Source organism: Dermochelys coriacea, chromosome 21 (genome assembly GCF_009764565.3).
Source record: "Dermochelys coriacea isolate rDerCor1 chromosome 21, rDerCor1.pri.v4, whole genome shotgun sequence".
Lineage (NCBI taxonomy): Eukaryota > Metazoa > Chordata > Testudines > Dermochelyidae > Dermochelys > Dermochelys coriacea.
In genome coordinates, this window is record NC_050088.1 from 16,133,326 (window position 1) to 16,160,608 (window position 27,283).

General features: G+C 52.6%; 1 protein-coding gene across 2 annotated transcripts; it reads right to left on the reverse strand.

The window, feature by feature from the left end:
• Positions 1–3,469: 3,469 nt before the first annotated feature.
• On the reverse strand, positions 3,470–24,579 carry EPS8L3 (EPS8 like 3). 2 transcript variants are annotated; one of them, XM_043500558.1, is made up of 21 exons: positions 24,252–24,579; positions 24,104–24,110; positions 22,512–22,566; positions 21,981–22,054; positions 19,350–19,414; positions 18,819–18,977; positions 18,383–18,532; positions 17,932–18,008; positions 17,233–17,420; positions 16,777–16,862; positions 14,906–15,020; positions 13,752–13,816; positions 12,255–12,329; positions 10,866–11,014; positions 10,055–10,160; positions 9,003–9,037; positions 7,703–7,787; positions 6,460–6,579; positions 6,000–6,085; positions 5,175–5,302; positions 3,470–4,173 (listed from the first exon to the last, which is right to left on the reverse strand). In XM_043500558.1, the coding sequence occupies exons 3-20, from the start codon at positions 22,550–22,552 to the stop codon at positions 5,188–5,190; spliced, it is 1,791 nt and encodes a 596-aa protein (XP_043356493.1). In that variant the 5' UTR covers positions 22,553–22,566; positions 24,104–24,110; positions 24,252–24,579; the 3' UTR covers positions 3,470–4,173; positions 5,175–5,187. The 2 variants fall into 2 exon arrangements, with proteins under 2 accessions (XP_043356493.1, XP_043356492.1); XM_043500557.1 differs by having other exon boundaries at positions 5,175–5,307; positions 24,252–24,569.
• Positions 24,580–27,283: the final 2,704 nt, after the last annotated feature.

Sequence of the window (27,283 nt, forward strand, 5' to 3'; positions counted from 1 at the left end):
TTTTTTTTTTTTAATCATTGATTTTTATCCACCCTGTCTAGGAAACATCAAGTGGTCTGATTACATAGCTTCACCCGAATTCTCTAGAATCATGCAGCTGGCTTAACAAGCAGCTAGAGATGGGGCATTGGGCGTGGCCTTGTTTTGCATCAAGGCTCTAAGCCCTGGTCTACACTAGGAGTTGAGGTTGAATTTAGCAGTGTTAGATCGATTTAACCCTGTACCCATCCACATGACACAGCCCTTTTTTTCGATTTAAAGGGCTCTTAAAATCGATTTCTTTACTCCACCCCCGACAAGGGGATTAGTGCTGAAATGGGCCTTGCCGGGTCGAATTTTGGGTAGTGTGGATGCAATTTGATAGTATTGGCCTCCGGGAGCTATCCCAGAGTGCTCCATTGTGACCGCTCTGGACAGCACTCTCAACTCAGGTGCACTGGCAGACAGGAAAAGGCCTGCAAAGTTTTGAATCTCATTTCTTGTTTGGCCAGCGTGGCAAGCTGCAGGTGAGTGCACAGTTCATCCGCAGAGGTGACCATGATGGAGTCCCAGAATCGCAAAAGAGCTCCAGCATGGACTGAACGGGAGGTACAGGATCTGATCTCTGTATGGGGAGAGGAATCCTTGCTATCAGAACTATGTTCCAGTTTTCAAAATGCCAAAACATTTGTCAAAATCTCCCAGGGCATGAAGGACAGAGGCCATAACAGGGACCCAAAGCAGTGCTGTGTGAAACTTAAGGCAAGCCTACCAGAGAGGCAAAGGGCCGCTCCGGGTCAAAGCCCCAAACAAGCCCCCACAGCCAGGCGATTTGCCTCAACCTCCCACCCCGCCCTAAACATCTCCCCTTTACTCTCACAGATATTGTGGAGTGCATAGCAAGCAATAATAACAATGGGAATATTGGTTTTGCTGAAGTCTAACCAAGTCAGGAAACTGCGCCAGCGTGCTTTTAAATGTCCAAATACACATTCTACCACCATTCTGCACTTGCTCAGCCTGTAGTTGAACAGCTCCTGACTACTCTCCAGGCTGTTTGTGTATGGCTTCATAAGCCATGGCATTAAGGGGTAGGCTGGGTCCCTAAGGATAACTATAGGCATTTCAACATCCCCAACGGTTATTTTCTAGTCTGGGAAGAAAGTCCCTTCCTGCAGCTTTTTGAAACAGACTAGAGTTCCTGAAGATGTGAGCATCATGTACCTTTCCCAGCCATCCCATGTTGATGTTGGTGAAACGTCCCTTGTGATCCACCAGTGCTTGCAGCACTATTGAAAAGTAGCCCTTGCGGTTTATGTACTCGCTGGCTTGATGCTCTGGTGCCAAGATAGGGATATGGGTTCCATCTATAGCCCCACCACAGTTAGGGAATCCCATTGCAGCAAAGCCATCCACTATAACCTGCACATTTCCCAGACTCAGTACCCTTGATATCAGCCGATCTTTGATTGCGTTGCCTACTTGCATCACAGCAGCCCCCACAATTGATTTGCCAACTCCAAATTGATTCCCGACTGACCGGTAGCTGTCTGGCGTTGCAAGCTTCTACAGTGCTATTGCTATTCACTTCTCAACTGTGGGGGCTGCTCTCATCTTGGTATAAGTTCCATGAAAGTGCCCTTACGCATGTGAAAGTTTTGCAGCCACTGGGAATTATCCTACAACCAGTCTGTGCTTGTTTCCCGGGCCCAGAATCGGCGTTCCACCACACGAGCCTGTCCCATTAGCACCGTGATGCCCACGTTGCCAGGGCTAGTGCTTTGAGAGAAGTCTGTGTCCATGTCCTCATCGCCGCACTGATGTCGCCTACTTGCCCGGTTTTGCTTTGGTAGCTTCTGGTGCTGTATCTACTACTGGATAATGCACGTGGTGTTCAATGTGCTCCTAATTGCCAAAGTGATCTGAATGGGCTCCATGCTTGCTGTGGTATGGTATCTGCACGGAAAAAAGGCGCAGAACAGTTGTCTGCCGTTGCTCTGACGGAGGGAGGGGTGACTGTCGACATGGCTTACAGGGTATTAAATCAACAAAGTGGGTGGCTTTAATCAAGGAGAAACAAAAACTGTCACGCTGAATGGCCCCCTCAAGGATTGAACTAAAAACCCTGGGTTTAGCAAGCCAATGCTCAACCCACTGAGCTATCCCTCCCTCTAGTAGTCAAGGTGGGACTGAATCACCATTAAACTTTTCAAGGTGCCCAATAGATCTCACCGAAACGATTGTCAGCCATTGATTTCACGGAGGGAGGGGGGGCAAATGAATACAAAACAAATCTCGTCTATTTCTGGTTTTGATCCACTTCATCTATCTTTTATATCTTTGGCTGGCAGCTGACGGTGCAGTAGGACTGCTAGCCATCCACATCTCCTGGCTGCTCATGAGAACACGGTGCTATATGACTGCCAGCAGGACTAAAGCAAATGACCAGGTCAAGTCCTATTTCAGTCCCTGCATCCATATCTGCGCAGGTGCTCCTTACCGAGGCAGCCAAGAGCATCTAGAACATGATGACGATGGTTATCAGGCCTATTGCACCGTCTGCTGCCACAAGGCAATGGGTTGCTGCTGCTGTGTAGCAATGCAGTACCACATCTGCCAGCATCCAGGAGACGAACGGTGACAGTGAGCTGAGCGGGCTCCATGCTTGCCGTGGAATGGCGTCTGCACAAGGTAACACAGGAAAAAAGGCACAAAATGCTTGTCTGCCGTTGCTTTCACGGAGGGAGGGAGGGCTGACGACACGTACCCAGAACCACCCTCAACAATGTTTTTGCCCCATCAGGCATTGGGATCTCAACCCAGAATTCCAATGGGCGGCAGAGACTGTGGGAACTGTGGGATAGCTACTCACAGTGCAACGCTCCGGAGTCGACACTAGCCTCGATACTGTGGAAGCACTCCGCTGAGTTAATGCACTTCATGTACTTGGAGCATTTTGTGTGGGGACACACAATCGACTATATAAAAACGATTTCTAAAAACCCCGACTTCTATAAATTTGACCTAATTTTGTAGTGTAGACATACCCTAAGTAGCCGCATGGATTAAGGTTGCACAGACAAATGCCCTCTTTAAAGAGGCTGCTGTCTACCAGTCACCATACACACAGAGCCCATGGGGAGGGAGGTCACTCATCCAATACAAAGTGCTTCACATACAATGTAGAGTGTAAGCTACCCAAGGCTTGAGGACTTCTGGTCCTGTGCAGTTCATAACCCAGTTCTTTAGTGGCTAGCTCAGTGTCAGTCACTTCACTAGGTTGTGAATTTTCCCCAAACTGAAATGTTCAGCTTGATGGGTGCCAAACAACTTGACACACATGTGCCCATCCCCCCTTCCTCAGCTTAATCTCCACTTCATCAAAACCATTTTACCATCCCCGGTGTCCGTGGAAGAGAGAGGTAAGAGGCTGTCCCCTATTCCCAAGACTCTTCCAAAGTCAGCTCCTAAAAGGGGTAGGAAAGAGCAGTTGATTCAATCACTTTATTTATAGTCTTATGGTTCTTTACAGACCATTAAACAAACTTTACCTAATAATTGCTTAAATTGCTCCTGGCTAGAAGAACCTGGGAGAACACTACATGCTTTTGGGAAGGATCTTGGTTCTGCAGGCTTGATCTTATTGCATCTAAAAGAAAAACTTTCTACGTGAGACTTACCCAGCTCTGCAAAGGGAGAATAGTAGGGAAAAAAGCCAAGCATGCTAGGGGTGTATCTTCTTGGGTGATATATATTAAACTGATGCTGATGCTGTACAACTGGGAGAATTGGACAAAGTCTGTTGGGGAGTTAAACTTATCTGCCTTTGACCAGAATGCTGAAGTCCATGTTTAGCTGGAGAGTATGTAGCTTTAAGAATAAATAGCATTATTTGTAATGCAGGAGTATCTAGCAGCCCCAGTCATGGACCAGGACCCCGTGTGAGGTGTTGTACAAACACTGAACAAAAACAGTCCATGACAGGTAGGTGATACATGGCTTTAGGGGATCACTGCACCCACTCTCTGCACTGGGTACAAGAGGCAGGGGAAGAGACTCAGAAGACTCCTAGAAGAGCAGTAGGGCTAATGCTGGAAGAGACTTGCTGTCCCTCTGATCAGTCTCTGGTCCTTGTGCTGCTTCTGCCAGACGGGAGATGGTGTGGAAGGGAGCCAGCTAAGCGTGAGGGTCAACCTGCAACAAGGAAGAGAAGTGCAGGGTGCTGAGGTTCCAGAGGCTGCTGGATGTACAAACCTTGGGGCTAGAGCTGTGCACTGCAGAGCCCAGGGGCCAGGCTAGCACTCTGTGCAGCGGGACTGTTCCCAGCATAGCTAGCAGAGTGGGAAGAAAAGTTAGTTGGTGCCACTCTCCAGTTTTCAAGGGAAACCTTTCATGGATGTGCCCCTCTCCTCCCGCGCATATTTTTGGAAACTTCCTTCACCCCACTCTGCAGTTTTGTGTGTTTTTTTGGTTTTCCCTCCCCCCACCAATTGCATTTTATCACTGGATTTCCCCCCTCCCCCATTTCAAACAACTGAAAAAGCTGCTCTGTTTTTTCCTAGTTTATCAAAATTAATTTTCTAAATGGCAATTTTTTCAGGGGTTTGAAAAGCCCTTTTCTGACAAATATTGTTTGAACATTTTTGCTCAGTTCCATGCTATTGATCTTCAGTAGCTTTCAGGCAGCTAGCTCTGGTACTTCCCTAGCCCCCCTATGCTAGGTGCTCCTCTGCCTGCCTTCCCCGGGTTTGCAGATGGCACCGGGGTGCAGGCAGGAGCTAGGCCAGCGCTTAGAGGGAGGCACCCTTGCGTATGCCAGAGGCAGAAACTTAAAGGCCTAGGGAACTTTTACAGCAAAAATTTAGGCTCTGAGTTAGGTGCCTATGGGGTTTGGTGGCTGCCAAGCAGGGTTTTGCAAAGTGCAGTGGTGCCTAAAACTGGGCAATAAGTACCTGTGTGGATCTGAGCTGAAGGGTCTCAAAAGGAACCCCAAAGCAACCAACCTTGGAAGACTGTGGCCTTCCCATAAGTCAGATATGAATACCTGAGCTAGGCCCCCCCATGCTCATCTCTCCCCCGCACTTGCACACCAGCCCCTTGTATGTTTGGGGAGACCCCTACAGAATGTTCAGTGATGGCCCAGGCAGGGCCCTGGGATGCTGGCTATGTATCTAGCAAGCCTGTAGCAAACTCACTCCCAGGGACGATCTAACAGTGGAGAGCTTGAAGAAGACACGTCTCCCCTCTTCCGGGCAGACAGCTTTCATCTCCTCCTGGCTCATCCCCAGCAGCTGGTTGCCATTGAGCACGCCAAGGCACTTCACAGTGCTGCAGGGAGACAGACAGACAGATGGTGAGGGAGGGGTAGATGGGTGCTCAGGGGAAGGAGTAACCCCTGGAGATCAGCTCCCTGGTGAAGGGCGGGATTGCAAAGAAAAACCATGGACTGAGGAAAAGGCAACTGCTCCCCAGTCAGACCATCAGCAGGGGAGACTGGCCTGGTGGGCACGGTCTCTGGTCTAGCAGCAGCTGGAGCTGGACACAGGCAGATCTGCAGCAGGGGAGAGGCCGATTGACGGTGCAGGGGGAGGGGGCGTTTGCTGAAATGTACTATCCAAGATGGGGCAAGCTGGTACCAGTACCATAGGGAAGCACTAATTGGGGCAAGAGGCACTAGTCAGTTTCATGCCTGTGAGTGGCCACCTGCCCCTTCTAGGGCATAAGGAGAGAATATTTTCTTTGATTGTGCTTTCTTCCCCTGGGTTGGGAGGGGGAGGTGTTCTCCCCCCACCGAGGTATCAGTGTCCTTGACCCACACAGCTCTGGGCCTAACCCCAAACTGCCCAATGGTGGCTTTACCAATTCTGTGCCATTGAAATCCGTGGGCACAGGATCAGCCCCCAGGGCTTCAGGATTGGGCCGATGTGACTCAGGGAGACCAGGGGATGAAGGGTGATGACAGGGAGGGGCCTTTCTCAGACAGAGGCCGGTTTCCAGGGTTAGCGACTAGGGTGACCTACATCTTGGAGAAGCCTTTGTCCCTCAGCCAGGCCGTCACCTCCGCTGGCGTGGAGTTCTGCTGGAGACCAGGGGAGCTGCTTGGTGCCTAGATCCAAAAGAGAGGAGGGAACTGAGGAGTTTCACGGCAAATGAGAGCACTAATCAAACCACCGATCCCCCAAACAGACAAGGGAACACGTCCCTCTTCCCCCTCACAGCCACCCTGCAAGCCACTGCCTGCAGGGGACAAGCTTTCATCTCAAAGCTGGTGTCTGGGAGATCGGGAGCCGTTAGCTCAGTGCAGGGGATAAGATCAGGAAACTTTTATTCTACAGCCAGCATGCACTGAACTGATAGTAAGCTAGTTCCCATAACCCCATCCCCCAAAGGGGGGTGGGGACAGCACCACAGCTCACAGGGGGCAAAGGCCCAGCCAGGTCAGTACGTTGCTGCATCTTGGAGTGGAACAGGGTGACCTACTTGGTTCATGCTGTTCTCTGCAGGCTTCTGAGCCACTGGTCCCACGATGTTGTTCGGGATATAGCCCCTCTCACCTGCTCTGTTTCTAGCAAGCCACCACTTCTTCCTCTGGTCTAGAATCTGAGCCAAGGGACACAGCATAATTCAAATCTGCCCCCAGGAGCCCAGATGGTGAATGTGTGAAAGCCGTCACCCCGGCTACCAGAGCAGGGGGTCACCCTCATGGCACAGGGACTGTCTAGGGCATCTCTTGGCAATTAGAGTCCTAGACAGGCCAGACAGGACCATTCTGATCACCCAATCTGATCTCCTGCAGAATACAGGCCAGAGAGGGTCACCCCATGATTCCTGGCTAACACCAGCTGAGGATCCAATTAAATAAATATCACAAAAGATTCTGGACTGATTGGACTGGGTTCCTGGGGAGACAACTCCCAGTGCCTGCTGTGTAATGCAGTGCTATCGTCCCACACATGACACTGTGTGCTATATAGATCCATCAATCCGAAGGCCAGAAAGGCCCCTTCTCACCATCGTCTGACCTCCTTCGTAGCCCAGCCCAGAGAACTGTGTACAGTGTCTAGTCCCTGCTGTAATGTGTCACGCTACTGGGCCATCAAGTCCAGTGTTCTGTTTCCAGATGAAAACAAACAGCCTCTCCCAAGATTGCATCTAGCCAGATGTGCCCAGGGAGGAGGCGACATTTCCTTCCTATCCCCTGCCTACCTCCCCAAAATCCATGACATCCAACTTTCACTCTCATGAGACCGGAGCATGCATCGTTATAGTATGGGCATTATTAGCGGGCTTCATTTTATTAGATGTCTGAAAACCCAACTCTTCTACTGGGCACAGTACCGTCGGTAGGAGCAACCCCCCCACAGGCTGATCCTGTGCATGATATTTAGTCCTTGTTCCCCAGCCGTGCCACTGCTGTGTTTTGATCACTGTGCAGCCTCTCGGCTGGTGGCATTTAGCCATAGTCAGCAATCAAAGGTCATTCTGTGCCTTGGTGCTTTAAGCCCTCTCTCCCTGTTGTCCAATCTCCATTCACCTTGATCCACCAGTCCCTAGTAGCCGCCCTCCCTCTATATCTGTAAGTAGTCCTAGGAGGAATGCACTGTGCTTTTTAGAGAGAATGGAGACCCCGTTTCCTCCTAAAGGTATCTAAGTTTTGGTGCTGAGACCGCCTAGCAGAGACTGTGAACAATTCCCTGGCTTCATAGGACAGTTCCTGCCTTACCTCCAGCAGTTCCCCTTTCATGATGGTCAGCTCCTTATTGTTCCTGGCCTGGAATTCATACATGGCTTGCATGAGCTGCGGGGGACTAGAAGGAGCTCTGGAAGGAGGAAAACATGTATGGAGTTAGAGCCCAGGAGAATGGAGATCTGTGACCATCTCAGTCCTAGATCCCTAGGGACCCAGCGAAGAGATCCAGCTGCTGCTTACAAAAAGAGAACCCCATCCTGATCTCTCTCACAAAGTTCTGCATGGCAGGTAATTGTTGATTTCAGTACTACTCCAATCACCAAGAGCAGGTCTAGTCCCACAGGATTTTTGTCTAGACACAGTGAGAGGGCCTGATCCTGAAGGGTGCTGAGCACCCTCAACTCTAGTCACTCTCACCATGGGAGTTGCGGGTGCTGCCCCCACCCGCCCCAGGAAGTGCTCAGCGCCTTGCAGGGTTAGGCCATATTCTGTTACTGTTGGGAGAACAGAGCCACTCGGCTACCCTGACACACTCAAGGGGAAAGAGCAACCAGATGGGGCCAGGTGGCCCAAAGGTGAACAGCAGGGGCTCGGGAGGGGCTGTGCCCACAGAGATGGCATAGACAGCAGTCAGGAGTGGCAGGCTGGCATGGAGAGAGCTCTCAGACCGTATCGGGGGGACAGGGTTAGGGTGACCCACTTTCAGAGGCAATAATGCAGCGAGCAATTAAGATACTCAACAAGGGAGCCAAATGAGCTACTCATGTGCTGTCTCCAGCAGGGTTGACCTTCCTGTCTCACACAGACCCCCTTTTGTTCCAGGGATGCTTCCCCCACTTCTGACACAGTGTGAACTGCTGAACCCAACGGTGGCCAAAGCCCCCACCTTGGGTTTCCCTCCCTGGCATCACTGCAGCCTGTGCCAGCAGGGCTGACAACAGGGCCCCTTTGTAATGAGCTGCCCTTGCCCCCACCCATGGGCTCAGAGACAGCCCAGGATAGAAGCCCAGCTCTGCTGGCAGGCTGAAACCAGTCAGCTGTGGCAGTTTCTTCTGCTGGTAGGTCAGAAAGAACCTTGTGTGTGTAGCAACAGCAGTGGGAGTATGTGTGTAGCGTGTGTAGGATTTGGGGAACAGGGACTGTGTTGAGCACGTGCGGTCTCAAGAGGGGATCCCAGCAAGTTCTGAGCAGGAGTTATTTGCCCCTCATAGCCAGGGGCCCATGTTCATTCATGCACGCTGAAGTCCAAGGGGCCTCCCTGCATACAGCACATTGGGACATTTCTCAGAACCCCAGCAGAAAGCCGGGCCAGCCTGGAGACAGGAGCACATACCTGGATGTGGCGTGGTTCTGGCTTCCCAGGGGCTGCTGCATGGAGAGAAGATAAACATGCTTTAGTTACATCTGAGGGGAAGCTGAGGGTGGCACAAGAGCCCTTCATGGCGCCCACTGAACAGACAGGTGATAACCCCCAGAGCCAGAGAGACATCCTGGAGAGGCTACGCAGCACATGTGACCCCAGCAGCTTCTGCTCTGCAAACATAAGCCTGTCTTTCCAAGCTATGGAAGAATCTTCCTCAGCTGTTAGCAATAGTAGGGCTTTTATCACTGCTAGACCCGGGGGGAGGCAGGAGGCAGCAGTCCACACACAGCAAAGTCTGCATGCACTAAATCCCCTGGTAGGGGATGTAATCCTTTCCCAGAGACTCACTCACTGCACAAGGGGCCAAGTCACGGCCTGGCTACAACCTACTGTTCAGTCTTTCAAGGGAAGGATGGATTACAGCAGTGCAAACCATCTTCCCCTCCCCTGAACTCGGAGTTCTGATGTCTCTCTATGGCACCCATGCCTATAACATCTGAGTGCCTGATAACCATTAATGAGGCTGTCCTAAGACTCCCATGGTGAGACAGAGCAGTGCTACTATCCCATTTTGCAGATGGGAAATGAAAACACAGGTCCTCAAAGGTATTTAGGCACCTAACACCTATGGAAGTTAAGTACCTGAATACCTTTGAGGCTCTGTGCCTAAGTGACTTGCCCAAGGTCGTATGGGCAGTCAATGGCAGAGCAGGAGCTTGAACCCGGGTCTCCCAGGGCCCAGGCTAGTGCTCTAATTACTAGACAACCTTCTCTCTCTTACAAGGGATCGGGGCCAAACTGCCTCATTAGCTTTGCTTCTGTGAGATGAGCCCATTAGATGTCCCTTGTGCTATTCCCCATTCCCAATCATAGTGCTTAAAGTGGTCTGAGTGATGTGAGGGGAATCAATCATAATCAGGGAGTAGCAGTTTTGGGAAGACATTACTTAAAGTGCACCCCTCGGTTACCCAGCTCAAATTTTAATTTGTGCCGCCATGAACAGCCTGGCAGTCAAGACTCACCCTCTCCACATGAGTGGCAGTCTCCCTCTGGGTTGGCGGGGGGGGCACCCACCCATCTGAGAAGATGGGGATGTAAGGAGGGATGAACTGTCCACCGTACTCTGCCCTAGGGTGGGAAAGAAAGAGAAGATTTTGCAATGCTGGTCTCCAGACAGGACCATAAACACGTCTCTCTAACCACCGGCAGCTGCACAGGGTGGGTAGAAGTGACTCGAAGGGGACCCCATAGCTCTGACAACAAGCAATGGCTGCAGCGAGCAAAGAACAGGTCAAGGGGCTCAGGCTGGGAAGGGAGGCACCAGTCATAGCCCTGCGGGAAGGTACACGTGGGGGTGGAGGGGATGATGGAAAGCTCAGTGAATTGGTAAGGGGAGAACAGTCTCTTACAACCCCAGTGGAGGCTGCTGGTTCAGATCCGGCTCGGGCTGGTAGAGACAGACACTATTCCTGGATGTCTGATGCCCGTCTGGGGGGAGCTGACATAGAAGCCCTCAGCACAGCTTCTCTCCCCATCTCAGGGCTGACTGGGCAATGGGGCTTGAGATCTCCTCTCAGATCCACACAGGGCTAGGTAATGCGGGGAAGCTGTTGCCTGGGGCTAAAGAGTGGACTTCAGACCAGCAACTACAATCTGGATTAACATTAAAGGGGAAGATGGCTCTACTGGATCCCAGTTCAAGTTCTTTCCACATTCGCCAGCTTAAGATCCTCCCCATTAACAGCAACGGACGGTGCACATTCCAAGTGGCTGCTCCATGCCCTGCCGGCTCGGCAGAGGGAATGGCCTGGATGGCCGAGGGATCCTCCTCACCTCGTTGTGTGCCAAGCCTTGCCCAGTCTCTTCCAGGTGTCATGATCCTTTTTCTCCAAAGACTCATCCAGCAGGTTGATGGCTGCCTCCGTCAGCAGAGGGGAAACAATGGAGGAGGCCAGGCTGGGCCAGGGACAGTTGGACAAAATCTGAATATTGGGCAGATGGGGAGGTATCAGTGATAAGTCAGGTCAGCCCAGTACCTCCCCGCTCTGGCGGTCATGTCCAAGGGCACCTGTGTTGTCAGGGTGCCCCGCTCACACCTGCTTTGGGTGCAGCTAGGGGTGATGAGTCACTGGTGGTCAGATGTTTGCAGGGAGATCTGTAATTGTGAAGTGCACAGCGCTGGGTGCAGGGGAACGATTCACACGATCACCGTGCAGCGGAGCTCCAAAGTGCTCTATGAACAGAGCCCATCCACACAGCCCTTGGGGGTGGCGGGCGGATGCCGGTTTTACAGATCAGGACATGGAATCACAGAGAGGGGAATTGACTTGCTCAAGGTCACAAAGTGAGACAGCGGCAAAGCCAGGAACAAAAGCCAGGAGTCCTGACTCCCAGGCCTGTGCTTTAATCACTAGCCCATGCCCTCTCTTGGTAGCCACAAGGCTATGTCCTGAGAATTTTACTGCCAGGGAAAATCTGGGGTCTCTCAGATTCTTGTGGTGGGGAAAAATCTGCCTGCAACCCATTGTCCACTGTGAGCCGGTCCCACTTTGTGCCCAATAGGACAAAGGGGCTTAGATCTGAAATTTCTGGCAGAAGCCACAATGGCAGCCGTTACACCTACCCCTGAAGAATCCAGCGTCACGCTGCTGCTTGCTAAAGGAGCTGATCATCCCCTAAGCTGGGCATTTGGCGCTCTGTCTCACAAGTTTCTCTTTGCTGCTGCAATGAGCATGTGGGATACAGCAAAGGTAAATGACAGAACCTTACAAGCACCAGTGAAACACAAGGACAGCGTTTCCTTCCCTTTGTGTAGGTTTGCAGCTGAGGAAAGCACTGTGCTTATGAGCTTTCCTTATTTTGTGAGGCTCAGAGACCTGGGCTTTGGGCTCAGTCAACAATCAGTTTTTCTAGAGCCCTCAATCCAACTCCCAGAGTACGAGTTTTGGGGGCAGTTCTTCACCTGGGATAAGCTGGTTTAGTGCCATTGAAGTCATGGAGATGGAGGCACCAAAGCTGATGGAGCTCTACCAATTGACACCAGTTGCGGATCTGGCCTGCATTCCCGCAAGCAATCCCCAAGGAGAGCAGGATCAATTTGGAATAATGGTGTCATTCGAAGACTACAATTCGCATTCTGGTATTTTCCAGCCTGCCAGCCCATTGGCTGCATGGATACAAGGGGAGTCAATGAAATGGATCCGAACAGTCTGGGATACTCACAAAGGAGAAGGTGGAGAAGATGAGTCGAACCAGTTCCGGGGCACTGGGCTGCTGCAGCTTAGGTTTCAGCTTCCCCTGGGCAGAGACAAAACACAGGCGAAGCTTTTCATCTCTCTGCCTTGGCCCCACCGCCAGGGAGGTAGCTGCACCCTGGGCGGCTAACGCAAGGAGGAGCAATGCAGAGGGGTTGCAAACTTGGCTGCAGCATGTGCTCTGTAACAAGTGTGGCTGGCCTTGGTAGAGCAGGGGAGTTGGCCGCAGAGCCCCTAGCACCCAGGAACTCCCTACTGCATGGATATGACAAACACGTACCTATGTCATATGTAGTGTTCTTGCTCTAGCTGTGTGACATCTGACCCCTGCAGGTGCAAAGTGTGGAGGAGGCTGCGATCTTGGCAGGGCAGAGCAGAGAGGCCTGGCCAGGACTGTGAGGAGGAAGAGGATGAGCACCCCAGCCATGGGGGAGTCCACCAATGGTCTGTCCCAGGTAGGAGCCATTCAGCAACCAGATGGTCTGCCCTACGGCTGGGGACTCTTCTTCCTCCTTGTAGGTCTGGCTGGGGATCTCTGCCCCTCCAGGCCAAGATGACTGCAGCCTCTCCAGTATCTTGCGCTCTGGCGTCTTGGGCCCCTTGGCCATGTGGGGAGCCCCCTGCAGCCCCACTGCCAGCACTACCCTAGCCCTAGCTCCAGCCAGTCCCCCCACTTAATTTACAGCAACCTTAACAATTAAAATAACTAAAAATAGAAAAAAAAATCATTATTAATCATTGAAATTAGAGACAATAAAACCTGAATTCTGCCAAGCCTACATACGCACCCCCCGACCATACCCCTGCCGCCCTGGCTTACGATCCCGCAGGAGGGACAGCCAGGGACATACAACACAGGCAGCTCCAGATACTCTTCTCTGTATTGGTTCTCATGCCACACTCATCACCAACGCTCCTGAGCACCTCAGCAGAGGAACCCCACGGAAACTGCCTTGCAAGACCAGACCAGTCCCCCGGCCCTCACTGCTTGTGCCAGGTCAGACCAATGACCCCGCTAGTCCCATGGCGGCTGAAGGAAACTTCTTCGGCTCAAGCGATAGGGCCCGAGCAGCACCAGGGGTTTCCTGGCTCTAGGAGGCTGCCAAGTAGCCATAGATTTATCCCGGCGTTATAGCCCTCTGACCCCACCCTCCACCCCCAGATCCCGCCATCCCAGATCCTCTTTTGTTTCAATAAGTAACGTGATTCCCTGGCAGTGCTGAGGGGAGTGGGCCACAGGGAGTTGGGTGCAGAGGGTCTCTGCATCCAAGCATTTATACCATGCTCATTTCCACTGTATCCCAGTGGTCAGCCTCTTGTGGGGAGGGGATAGTTTCCCCCACTGGCCTTGTGCTCTCTGCTAATTGGGCCAGGCGGTGTCAATGGGCCCTGTGTGGTGCTGCCATGGGCACCCCTCTTCGACCCCCAACCAGCTCTGCCAACCCAGCCGGTAGCCCTGACCTACCAGCAGATTTAAGGCGTATTTGATCTTCTGGAAGCAGGTCTCCCACTCAGGCTCCGGGGGCAGCACTGGGAGAGACGGGAGAGGCAGGAGAGAGCTGTCAGCCTGGTAGCTGGATGCTTCACCCACCTCTCCCACCCCGCAGCAAGCAGACAGCCAGATGCCCAGAGACAGATCAGCCTCCCCACCCACGCCTCTCAGGGCAGGCAGCTTCGCTCTCAGGAGTGGGCCCTGTCCATCCGTCCATCCATCCATCCACCGCCCCGCCTCCCTCCCCATCACACCTCCTAACAGCTGAGAACAGCAGGGAGCCTCAAGAGATGGGCCCCAGTCCCAGCTCTGGAACTGGCTCTCAGAGAGGCAGAACAGGCCTGGGGACTGAGCCGGGGCAGGAGCAGCCCAGGCCCCGGGACCCTGCCTAGCCATTTGGAAGGGGCAGAGGCTGCGCCAAAGGGCACGAAGCTCCGTTCATGGGGTAATTTCTCGCCCACCCCAACATCATGAAAGCCGCATGCTCTCCGCTGCCCATTGCAGGCTGGAGATATGGATATGTTAGCCAGGGGCACAGACCCTAGCCTCACGAGACACTTCCTTCCCCTGGGGGCCCCCACAGAGACCTGCCCCCCAGATCCACCTCTCTCCAGGGGCCCCCACAGAGACCTGCCCCCCAGATCCACCTCTCTCCAGGGGGCCCCCACAGAGACCTGCCCCCCAGATCCACCTCTCTCCAGGGGGCCCCCACAGAGATCCTCCTCTCCCATCACAGGGTGCGTCTACACTCACTGCAGCTGGGAGTGAGTGTCCCACCCTAGGTAGACTGACACATACCACATAAATAGCATTGTGGATGCTCAGCATGGGCAGGGACATGGAGTCCAAGCCTGCCCGAGCCCCTGGCTCCACGATAAGGTGAGCAACCTGTGCCATGCTCATGCCGCGACATGCACACAGCTACTCTGAAGTGCGTTCGCTGAAGCAGAGCTCAGGCTTCTGCCTACTGAGGCTGGGAGACTCACTCCACAGCTGTGGAGATGTCCCCTCAGAGACCTCCCCAGCCCACCTTTCCCCTGGCGGGACCACACAGAGACTGACCCTGCTTCTCCTAGGAGTCCAAGGCCCACTTCTTTCCACAGAACCTTTCCCCCTCCCTCCCTCACCTCCTCTCTCCTTGTCTTTTTTCTTCCACTTCTTCTTGTTGCTCACCGAGCCGCTCATCTCCTTCAGCTTCCACACAAAGAGCTCCATGTCACTCAGCACGTGGTTCAGGATTTCCTGCCGACACAGAAGCAGCCGGGATGTATCTGAGGCATGGCAGGGCCCCAGGCCAGCCTCTATCTCTGGGGAGAACACCCAGCCCTAACTGCAGCCAGAGCACAGAGCAAGGTGATACCAGTCAGCTCTGAGTTCTTGGGGAACCAGGGCACAGTATCCAGCCTGTCTGACTCATGAAAGGACACCCGCCCTCCCAAGCCTCTGCTAGAACCAAAACTGATCAGAGAAAAGACTTACAGAGAGCAGTGAAGGGCCGTGGGAGACACACCTACACCCCTCCTGACAAGGGTGACAAGATTAAGGCAACTCCCCCAGCCACATCTGCATCAAAGATGAGACAGGGAGGCATCCCCATTAGCATACAGAATGGAGAATGGAGATTCCAAGACAAGAACTGCACTGAACTCTGGGACCAGAAAAGCAGGGAAGCACTGCATCCTAAGGGATCTCTGCTCCAGATGTTAATGAACCCATGCCTGCACACATCCAGCTCAGCAGTTATCAGACCAATTCTAGTAATAAGTCCTTGATTGAGATCCAAAATACTGAAACAGCCTAATTGCATTGTGAACTCCCTGGAAGGAACACCGCCCATAGCCAAGAGTGATCAGCTTGTGACAGGATCAGGCCAGATGGCTACAGGAGAGTGATAGAGGGAGATATATTAGCTCCAGATTAAGCAGGTTCTTTTCCCCTGGGTAAGAAAACAGGGGCAGTTCCAGAACAATCAGGAACTTGCTAGAATCAATTAAGACAGGTAGACCAATCAGGGCATCTAGTTTAAAAAGGATCTCACTTCAGTCAGTGAGGGGCACACAAGGAGCTGAGAGTGAGAGGGTGTGCTGCTGGAGGACTGAGGAGTACAAATGCTATCTGGCATCAGGAGGAAGGTTCTGTGGTGAGGATACAAAAGGTGCTGGCGGAAAGGCAATGGGGAAGTAGCCCAGGGAGTTGTAGCTGTCACACAGCTGTTACAAGAAGCACTGTAGACATCTGTGGCCCTGGACTGGAACCTGGAGTAGAGGGTGGGCCTGGGTTCCCCCCATTCCCCCCAACTCCCTATTGGATACAGGAGGAGTTGTCCTGGACTGTGGGTCCCACCAGAGGGGAAGGTCCCTGGCCTGTCTCCCCAACCCACTAAGTGGATCAGCAGAGACTGTGGGGATTGTTCTCCTTCTGTTTCCCTATGCTGGCCAGTGATGAGGTTAGCTGAGTGAATGGCAGGTTTGAGCCACTAGCAAAAATGGCCAAACTGAGGGCTGCTGTGAACCTCTGAGGCAAGCAAACCTGATCTCCCCAGCTCCTCCTTTGGCTGAATCCCCACTTCCACTCACTGGCCGGCCCACAGCTCCTTCTGGGCAGGGCTGGGACACAACTTGTCCCCTAAGCCAGCTGGCAGAGCTGCAGAGGCTAAAAATCCACCCAGCTACCCCCTGGCTGCTACCTCCCCTCCCTCTTCTGCCAGCTGCTCTCTAGGCCTTTCTAAGGCAGAGGCCAATCTTCTCGGGTCTGGCAGGGCGCTTGGAGAGTTCCTTCCCATGCGGGTCCCAGCCCAACACCACAGCCCCCAAGAGGGTCAGAAGCATGTCAGTACCAAACCCAAACAAGCTCTGCCCTACTGCAAGTTTGCCTGGGGATGCACCAGGAGCCAAGCCTATCCTTTGGGGCAGGCTCCACCGGGCGATGAGGGGGGCTACAGCAGTTGCAGGAAAAGCTGGTGTCAGGGAAGCAGCTGGAGCAGTTCTGGGGCACTTACAGTGTCTTTTTCCAAGTCCTGCATTGCCTGCAAGCTGGGATCCGTCCACTCATCTCTCGGCTTTGGGGGCCACGGCTGGCTAGGCGCTGCAATACCCAGGAGGCTGGGGTCAGTCACAGCAGGCAGGGGTTTGTGGTGGGGTTTCCATTTCATGCCCCCCTCCGTCAGGGCTCAGACTTACAGCTCCTCCCCCAACCCTGTCCCCCCCTCCCACTGCCCTCTGCACCCTCCCACAGCACCTCCAGCGCTCTGCAGACATCAGTGAATGCATCCCGGCTAAGGGGAGTCAGTATCATGAGCCCATGTTACAGAGAGTCAGTGGCAGAGCTGGGAAGGGAATCCAGGAGTCCTGAGTCCAAATCCTGCTCCAAACCTATACCTCCCTGGCCTGCTCCTCCTCCCTGCCAACCCTCCCCTGCTCACCACCCCCTCCCTGCCACACCTGAGCCTGTTTACCATAATCCATGGAGGCTGGAGGATTCTGGGGCACCTGGTTTTGGCTCTGCCACCCTTGTGGTGTGGGAGGAATAAAGGGGTCTGGCTCTGACTGTCCAGCCCACCTATCCTGGTTGGTCCTATCCTGGTTGGGGCTGCTGTGGAAGGACCCTCGGCTCTGCTGGGACAGCATGGTCTCCAAACTGCTCCTGAGAAAGGGAACAAGGAGGGCGTCTTCTAGTCATGCAGCATTAAGTGCTATCCCTGCAGAAGGGATGGGGGATCAGGTCACGGGGGGCTGGGAGGAGGCTTCTTCTGCCATAGAGAAGAGACTGCATTCCACCCCCTGGGGACACTGAAGGAGAAATCCCTGGTGTCCCTCAGGAAGGGGGTGGGGGGGGGGACACATCCCATCCACGAGGGCTCTGTGTGGCTCAACCCTAGGAGCATCCCAACTCTATGGAAGGACTGAGGGCCCCTGTCTAGAGCTGGGGTGTTGGCTGTATCCCTTGGGGACCTCAGAAGGCGGGGAATTTTTTGTACCTTTTTGAGGGGATTCCTTACTGGAAATCCAGGGGGGTGTGGAGGGGGAGAGGGGGGCTCCTGGGAATCCAGGGTTGTGGGACTGTGTCAGACCTGGAAGTGCCCCATCAGGAGACAGTGGTTGGGGGGTTGCACCTAAGTTACCCTGCTGGAGACAGGCTCTCTGCACCCCATTACCTGAGCATGTCCTGACTCTCCCGTTCCCCTTTCCACTCCTTGACAGCCTTCTCCAGGTTGGCTTTCATCAGCTCTGCCTGACGGGAAGGGAAGAGGAAACAGCAGAACCATGAGTTCCCCTCCACAGCCCTGCAGTCGAGAGCAGCAGTCCCTACGCTGCACGCCACAGCCACGCAGAACTTTCCTGCCAATAGTAGGGATAGACCCCAGAGCATCCAGTTCTGAAAGCAACTGCTACTGGAGCTATAGGAGACTCTCCCTAGCAATGTGGGGACAATGAAACGCCATCCTGATTCCATCCAGTACAGGGCTGCAGTGACACATGCACCCCATGCTAACAAGTCTCCCATTCCCATGCTCTGCGGAGGGAGCCAAGCCGCTGGCTGAAGCCATCCTTAGACCTGCTGCCACCCCCCAAGGTAGTTCTGTGTAGCTGGCCTGTGCTGCTCACCCCCAGCTGCTCGCACTGGAAGAGGAGGATGCTGCTCCCGTGCTGGCTCTGCTCCCTCATGGTGATGGCCAGGATGGAATTGTAGACACAGTGGCTGAGGATGGCAGCACACTCCTGGACACTCTCAAGAGGGTAGCTCTCCAACTCCTCCTGCAGCAGAGGGCAAGGGGAGGAAACAGGAGCTGATCAGCAGGACAGTGGATGTCTCTGTTCTGCTAGGGATCCAAGCTCCTCTCCCATGAACATGGGGTGTGTGGGGAACCCAATGGGCCAGAGGCAGCAAATCCCCTCTCATAGGGCTTGCAGGAAAAGAGTAAGCCCCCCGATGCACTCTATCTCCCCAAGGACCGCAAAGAGAGTGCATGCTGTGGGGTGGGGCTGGGCCCTGCTGGGAGGAGGGGAGGTGGCTGAGATGGGCTGGTAGACCCCCATGCACCTTGGTCTCGATGTCGCTCAACAGCAGCTCAGGGCCCTTCACTTGCAGGATCATGTCCTGTCCCCAGACCCGTCCCTGCGCATCCATCATCTTCAGCAGTGCCACACAGTCGTCCATGCCACGGATGTCCTTGGAGTCCACGTGGGCGGTGAGCAGGTGCTGGGGACACACAATACAGAGTCCAGGCCTACCCCAGTGCCCCCGACACCAGCCCCTGACCACAGAAGAGGGGACCGCGTGACCGGCTGAGTAAGGTGGCGGTGGGTGGTACTGGCCAGTGCAGAGCACGAAGCCGGAATGTCTTGTCTGCAATCAGGGCTTTGCTGGGAAGTGGAGAACCTAGCCAAGGTGCAAGCCCAGAGGAAGCAGCATGCATCTGCATTGCCCATCCTGGCGCACTGGAGCATGCTGGGAAGGCCCCTCCCCACTGGGGTGAGATTACAGTGCGGGGGTAGCGGGTCGGGCTCTGAGCAGGGGTGCACAGGGCATTTTCTGCAGGGAGGGAAAACAAGCCACTTGGGCTTCTCCTACCTCCACGCGGTGCTGGAAGTTGCTTTGCTGCTTCAGTGTGGAGAGGGTGTAATTCTTGCGCTGGTCTGCAGGCGGAGAAGGGCAAGAGGAATGACAGAGTGAGGCAGAAATCTGGGGAGAAGAAGGGGCTGGCTGATTGGAGAAGGGGTGCAAGTAGAAATCATTTCTTGCACTCATGGGAGGGACACAACGGGGGTGTCATGTGACCTCCCCATGTAACCCTCCATGTGACTCTTCCCCACTCCAGCCCCAGCCCGGGGCCCCCACGCTCTCCCTGTCCCTTCCGACATCCCCTTATCTGTCTAAAATTTTACAACTTCGTTAAACAGATGTGATTGTAAAATGATGCTTTGGGCCCCTGGTGCCACCTGTACTTCCAGCAGCACCCCAAACTGAAAACTTTTTTAATGAAAGAAGGATAGGAAGGACAATCACCCACTTTCCCTTTAATGAAAAGAAAAGGAGTACTTGTGGCACCTTAGAGACTAACAAATTTATTTGAGCATAAGCTTTCGTGAGCTACAGCTCACTTCATCGCATGCATTCAGTGGAAAATACAGTGGGGAGATTTATATACATAGAGAACATGAAACAATGGGTGTTACCCTACACACTGTAACCAGAGTGATCACTTAAGGTGAGCTATTACCAGCAGGAGAGTGGGGGTGGGGGGGGACCTTTTGTAGTGATAATCAAGGTGGGCCATTTCCAGCAGTTGACAAGAACGTCTGAGGAACAGTGGGGGGTGGGGTGGGGATAAACATGGGGAAATAGTTTTACTTTGTGGAATGACCCATCCACTCCCAGTCTCTATTCAAGCCTAAGTTAATTGTATCCAGTTTGCAAATTAATTCCAATTCAGCAGTCTCTCGTTGGAGTCTGTTTTTGAAGTTTTTTTGTTGAAGTATTGCCACATTTAGGTCTGTAATCGAGTGACCAGAGAGATTGAAGTGTTCTCCGACTGGTTTTTGAATGTTATAATTCTTGACGTCTGATTTGTGTCCATTTATTCTGGGAGTGAATGGGTCATTACACAAAGTAAAACTATTTCCCCATGTTTATCCCCACCCCACCCCGCACTGTTCCTCAGACGTTCTTGTCAACTGCTGGAAATGGCCGACCTTGATTATCACTACAAAAGGTTCCCCCCACCCCCGCTCTCCTGCTGGTAATAGCTCACCTTAAGTGATCACTCTGGTTACAGTGTGTATGGTAACACCCATTGTTTCATGTTCTCTATGTATATAAATCTCCCCACTATATTTTCCACCAAATGCATCCGATGAAGTGAGCTGTAGCTCACGAAAGCTTATGCTCTAATAAATTTGTTAGTCTCTAAGTACTAGTCCTCCTTTTCTTTTTGCGAATACAGACTAACACGGCTGCTACTCTGAAACCTTTCCCTTTAATGTGACTTTAACCCACGCTTTAACGTGGCTGTGTAGTGCCGGCACCAGCGCTGGGAGAGAGCTCTCTCAGCGCTGTAAAAAAAAAAAAAAAAAAAAAAAAAAAAACCACCCCCACAAGGGGAGTAGCTTCTCAGCACTGGTGCACTGTCTACACTGGCACATTACAGCGCTGAAACTTGCATCGATTGCGGGGGGTGTTTTTTCACACTCCTGAGGGAGAAAGTTTCAGCGCTGTAAAGTGACAGTGTAGACAAGGCCTAAGTATTGCTCTCTGCCAGGCACTAGGCAAGCAAAGATGCTGCACCGTCTGGGTATGATGGAAAAGAGGCATAGAACTGTGTGTGCCGTGTACATCTTGATAGAACTACAGCCCAAATTGTTTTATTATTTTCCTCAGCATGACATACAGGACGGGCAATCAAAATCAGCCTGGCAGAACGTGCATGAGAACTATCTCTGGACAGATAAGCAATTGATCAAAATCACATTCTCTGATCTCTTGGGACCAAATCCTGTTCCAATTGAAATCAAAAGGAGTTTTGCTATTGAGTTCAATGGGAACAGGCTTTGACATTTGGACAGGAAAGAACAAAATCACTCAAGCAAGGGCTATGTTGCTTATGCCGCAGCTGTCAAAGGCTGCTGAATCATGTGAGAAAGTCAGCAGAGATCTGATCGTTGTCCAATGCAAGGGAGAAATCAGCAATCAATGAGGCTAGAACAGTCTCTGTATCCTATTGAACTCATAAGTCCATCTGCAAAGGATCAAGGAAATATGAAGGCTCCAGATTACCTTAAAGTCCTCAGTCCCTTGGTTAGAATGCTCCCATCAGTATATGTTCATAGTCCAGAGGCTGGAGCAGGAATCAAAAACACTGTCTAAACACTTTCCGTCCCCCCCCACCCTTCCCCTCTTGAGGTCTCCTGACCAACTTAACAGAACAATACATATGCTAACAAACTTAAACAAAGCTTTTGTTTAAGTTTGTTAGCATATGTATTGTGCTGTTAAACCCCTATAAAGAATGAATGCTCTCCCTAGCTGCGTTCTGCTCCTTTAAGGCTAGCCACCCAAAGTCTTTCCGGTACCACGTACTGCTAAAAATCTCTTGCTAGTGTACTGGAGTGTACCACCCTACTTGCACTCCTGGATGGGAGGTGTGGAGGCATGAGGGAGGGGAAGGGGATGGGTAGGCTGAAGGGAGGGGGAAGCTGTTCTTACAGTAAATGGCTTTGCTGCTGGGCCTGGACGTGCTGTTGGCTCTGATGAGGTCTGGGCTGCCATTGCTGAACTCATTGTAGAGAGGACAGACAAACATATACACACCTGGGTCATAAGATTTGCCACCATCCCAAGGACCCTCCTCCCTCCCACCCCCGACCTTGGGCCCTTGGTCCCCAGTGCAGGGACCTGCTGGCACATCCCAGGTTGTGCACCAGAGCTGGGTGAGTGGGGTTTGACGACAGTTGGCCTTTGCCTGGCCCCCATCGGCCCGTGAGGAATCTCAGAGGGTGCCTCCTCACCCAGATGGGGAGATGCAGAGAGAGCAGTGCGGGGGCCCTGTTTGGAAGATGCTCCCTGTCTCCCAGGTAGGCTGCTCTGCCCAAGAGCCCTGAGGATGGTCAGAGAAGCAGCTGTCAGATGGAGCATTGATTGTACTGTGTGCCCGTGGGGTGGGGGAGCACAGCCCCCAGAGCTCACCACAGCAGGGTAGGGGGCACCCTTAGAGCCCTAAGAGAGACGGGCACTCACTTGTACTCAGACTTGGTCCTGTGGCCAAAGGGATCCATCATCGTCGTCCCAGAGATGCCCTGCAAAACAGAAACATCAGAGCCCACACCAGGGGTGGGATCAGCTGCAGGAGGGCAGGGCAGAGGGAGCTGAAAGGAGGCAGAGCCACAGTAGTAGGATGATCATGTCCCGTTTTGACCAGGACAGTCCCTTTTTTAAGCCCTGTCCCGGCCATCTTGCCTTTGCTGGCCAGGGTGGGCATTTGTCTCGATTGCTCTTGCAAAGCTGATCAGTTGGCAAGAGCAAATGGGCCAAATGTCCACTTCTGTCCAAAGCGTGGGTGCGGCGGAACATGCCTGGTGGTGAGTGGTGATGCCAGCCCCACGCAGGGAGGGAGGCAGGGCTCGAGTGAGCAGCGACATCAGTCCCAGCCTCGGATGGGGGGCAGGCAGGGCTCCAGTGAGCAGTGACGCCAGCCCCATGCAGGGAGGGGGTCTCGGGCCACGAGAGGGCTGGGGCTAGCCCCACAGGGTGACCCATTTTGCCGTTGGGAAATATGGTTACCCTACACAGTAGCGGTGCTGGTTCCAGTGTCAGAGCCCTAATTGCACGGCTTTCCTCCCCCGCCTCCAACCTCTGCCCCCTTGGCTCCAATGCACACGAATCACTGTTCACCTCCCTCAGTACATGGGCACACCCTGATCCTTCCCAGCCATGCAGCCCTGCTGCAGGGAACAAGGGGCTTCCAAAGAGTGAAGTTTGGGGACTCCAGGAGGGTTGGGGGCTGGAACCACCATTTTCCAGTGGGGGTGTCCAGGGAGGCGAGCTTATGATTTAGCCTTTGCTAAAGGGCTTCAGCTAAACTCTCTCCCTGTCTTCTTCCCCAGCCTCCACGCCTCAAACCCTTACCTGCTGCATTGCAGGCTGGATCTGCCCCGCAGGGGCAGGGACAATGCTAGGCCAGCTCCCACAATTACCCCAAATGCCTCCCCTCCTGAAAATAGATCCCTTGGATGTTTGGAGGGACTATAAACTCTCCTGCTTCAGGGTATGAGCTACTCTTTAACGAATGGGGACAGGCTATTTCACAATTGTCCACTGGGGAGAGGGGTTTCTTGCACCTTCCTCTGAAGTAGCTGGCACGGGCAGGGCCAGAGCCAGGAGACTAGGCTAGATGGGCCCCTGCTCTGATCCCTGTGCTCCTGTGTCACAAATCTTGGTCTCTACTGAGCCCCGTGGCTAATCAGGCTTCCGTTCTCGCCTGTCCCGTCTCCTCACAGCCACCGATACCACTTATCAGACAAGCGCTGCCATCAATCCAAGCCCTTCCTGGCCAGCCGCCTCCCCACCGCCCTGGCTCTAGCAAAGAGCACCAGGAAGTTTGTGGTGTCACGGCCCTGCCAGCCATCTTGCTTTTAAGAAGCCCCAGATCAGGCATTTTCCCTGCAGGGCTTGAAATGCTGGAGGGAGGGCAACTCGCCTGGCTTGAGAGGGAGATCCCCCTTAGTAACCATGTGTCTGAGTTGCTGCTGGTTAACCCCAGCTCACATCGATCCCCTTCCAGAGCCACACGTCGCAGCACACCTTCATTGCCTGCAAGCCGGACTCGGAGAGCAGGGCCTTTCTCCGAGCAATTAGCTGCTCCTCAGAGTCTTCTCCCTAGGGAGCCATCATCACCTGGACCTGCCTGCTGCTTACTCCTCCCTCGCTAAGGTTTTGGAGCCGGAAGCTGGCGTCTAGGGAATACTGCAAGTTGGTTACCTGGCAGGTTGTCGGGCGATGGTTCCTACCAGTTCCCAGTGGGCGATCACAGGGGCATTCTCTCCTGGAGAAAGTCAGGGGAAGAGGAGGGGGCCAAGAGCTGCGGCTTGGACAATCTACAGCTCCGACTGCAGACTTTGATCTCCCCAGCTCTGGACTCACTCTCTTGGTAACTGGACCCAGAGGGAGTGAATCATAATAGTCTCATCTGGCTTCTGACGCAGGGACCACGCCTGCTGCTCTTTGCTCTCTCGCATAGGGAAATCATCAACCCTGCAGGTCCCTGCCGATGCACTGTAATCCTAGGCGACAGCAGCTTCAGAGCAGACCCTCACCCAGCTCTGTCCAGGCACCTCCACCCGCATTGTCAGCCCCCTGACTAACCCAGCTCTAGAGATCCCTGCACAGCAGACCCTCCCCTCCCACAATGCTATGACCCTCACACACAGCTCTGCCAGCTCCCCTCCTGTGAACATCCTGCCCTCCAGCACTTCCTCCTTGCCCAGAGCTGAGCTCCCGGCATCGCTCTGTCAATGCCCCTGAATCCTGACCCACTTTGCCACTCCAGCACTGGCTGTTTCCGGATCACATGCTGGTTTCGTGACGCCGCCGGGGATTCATTCACTAGACCCGTTTCACCTGTGGTTTATTCTGAATTCGGGCTCACAGCCCTCTCCCTGGCAAGCTATTAACCCATGCCGGAGGGGGCTTCTCCAAACCAAACCCAGCCCCACTGCCTGCTGGTTCTTCAGCACAGCTCCCTCCTCATTCTGCCTTTCACAGTCACTTCCCAGCAATCCGGTGTCTCCAGCGCTGTCCTCTCCAGTCCTGCATAGGACCCCTCCCTCTCTATTTACCCTCAGGCTCCTGGTCTCCACCCCTCAAGACACATCCAGGGCTGTTCCCTGGCCTTCGTTTCTCCACAGAGATGCCTTGTTGATAGTGTGGACCTTGGACAGACCTTCTTGGTTCAGTTGTGAGGACAGCACCTCCCTTGCTCTCCTGACAACCAGCAAATACAAATCCCAGCAACCCAGCCTCCCCCACACCCCAGCACAGGCAGGGGTAAAGCCTGGAGATTATACAGAAGCCTTGGCTTCTCCATCAGGGGTTTCGCAGCACTGCAGAGTGGGGGGAGGGCTGGTCTCAGACTGCAGACCGTGTCCCACCCCTTTCCTTCTCCTCCCACTGCCCCTCCCCATAACACTCACCCTCACCTCCCCCATCCCTGCCCCTTCCCACTCTTATTTGCCCCTCTATTCTTTCCCCCTCACTCTCCTGTGGCTAGAGTAGTCAGGACAGGGTTAAACTGATCACAAAAGGGAAGGGTAAAAAGAGTGAAGATATGAATGCTCAGCACAAAAATCAAGATGTTGAGAACAAAACGAATCAAGGCACCAAAGGGCAGAAGAGAATAAATTCTTGAATTGCCTATACACCGATGCTAGAAGCCTGGGTAACAAACAAGAGGAATTGGAACTGTTCATTTATTCCATCTAGTTAATATTACTGAAACCTGGTGGGATGATTCACATGACTGTAATGTTAAAACCAATTGTTATAACCTCTTTAGGAAGGATTAGGTGGGCAGAAGCGGAGGGGGAGTGGCACTCTATGTCAAAAATGGCATTATCTGTTTCCGAGTCACTGATCACTGGGAAGATAATGATCTTGAATGCTTATGGATCAATGTTCTAACAGAGAAAGCACAAAATGGGGTATTCGTTGGTGTCTGCTACAGATCATCAAATCACACCAGGAAACAGGATGACCACCTCTTTACACACCTATCTATAATGTGTAGGGAAAAAACCATGGGGACTTCAATTTGAGTGACATCTGCTGGAGGCCTCAGGCTGTTAGTATGAAAACATTCTTGGAATTTCTAAACATTATAGAGGACAATTTCCTAACTCAAAAAGTGTTGCAGCCAACACGGGGGAACTCTACATTAAACCTTGTCCTACCAGATAAAGAGGAACTGATCATAGAACTAAAAGTTAATGGTAGCTTAGGTACAAGTGATCAAGACTTGTTCATATTTATAATGTACAAGCAGAATAAAATCCAGACCAGCAATATATATATACTTGGTGCTTGAATAGGGTCAGTTTCACAAAGCTGAAAACAATTATGAGCTAAATCAGCTGGGAGGAAGGATTTAATCTGAAAAATGTGAATGATAATTGGGAATCATTTAAGGACACACTACTAGATGCTCGAAAAGCCACAATCCCACAATGAAGGAAGAAGGTTCTTCTGATGTGCTGATTAAAAACCCAACCTGGATGAAGTGAGCTGTAGCTCACGAAAGCTTATGCTCTAATAAATTTGTTAGTCTCTAAAGTGCCACAAGTACTCCTTTTCTTTCTGGTATAGAGGGTAAGTGACGGGAGCTGTAAAAAAAAACCCAACAACAAATGGAAGAAAGGGGAAGTTGATAGTAAAAAATCATAGAACTGGAAGGGACCTCAAGAGATCATCTAGTCCAGTCCCCTGCACTAATGGCAGGACCAAGTATTATCTAGACCATCCCTGACAGGTGTTTGTCCAACCTGCTCTTAAAAATCTCCAATGTTGGAGATTCCACAGCCTCCCTAGGCAATTTATTCCAGTGCTTAACCACCCTGACAGTTAGGAAGTTTTTCCTCATATCCAACCTAAACCTCCCTTGCTGCAATTTAAGCCCATTGCTTCTTGTTCTATCCTCAGCGGTTAAGAACAATTTTTCTCCCTCCTCCTTGTAACAACCTTTTATGTACTTGAAAACTGTTATCATGTCCCCTCTCAGTCTTCTCTTCTCCAGACTAAACAAACACAATTTTTTTAAATCTTCCCTTATAGGTCATGTTTTCTAGATCTTTCATCATTTTGGTTGCTTTTCTCTGGACTTTCTTCAATTTTTCCACATCTTTCCTGAAATGTGGCACCCAGAACTGGACACAATACTCCAGTTGAGGCCTAATCAGCGCAGAGTACAGTGGAAGAATTACTTCTCCTGTCTTACTTACAATACTCCTGCTAATACAGCC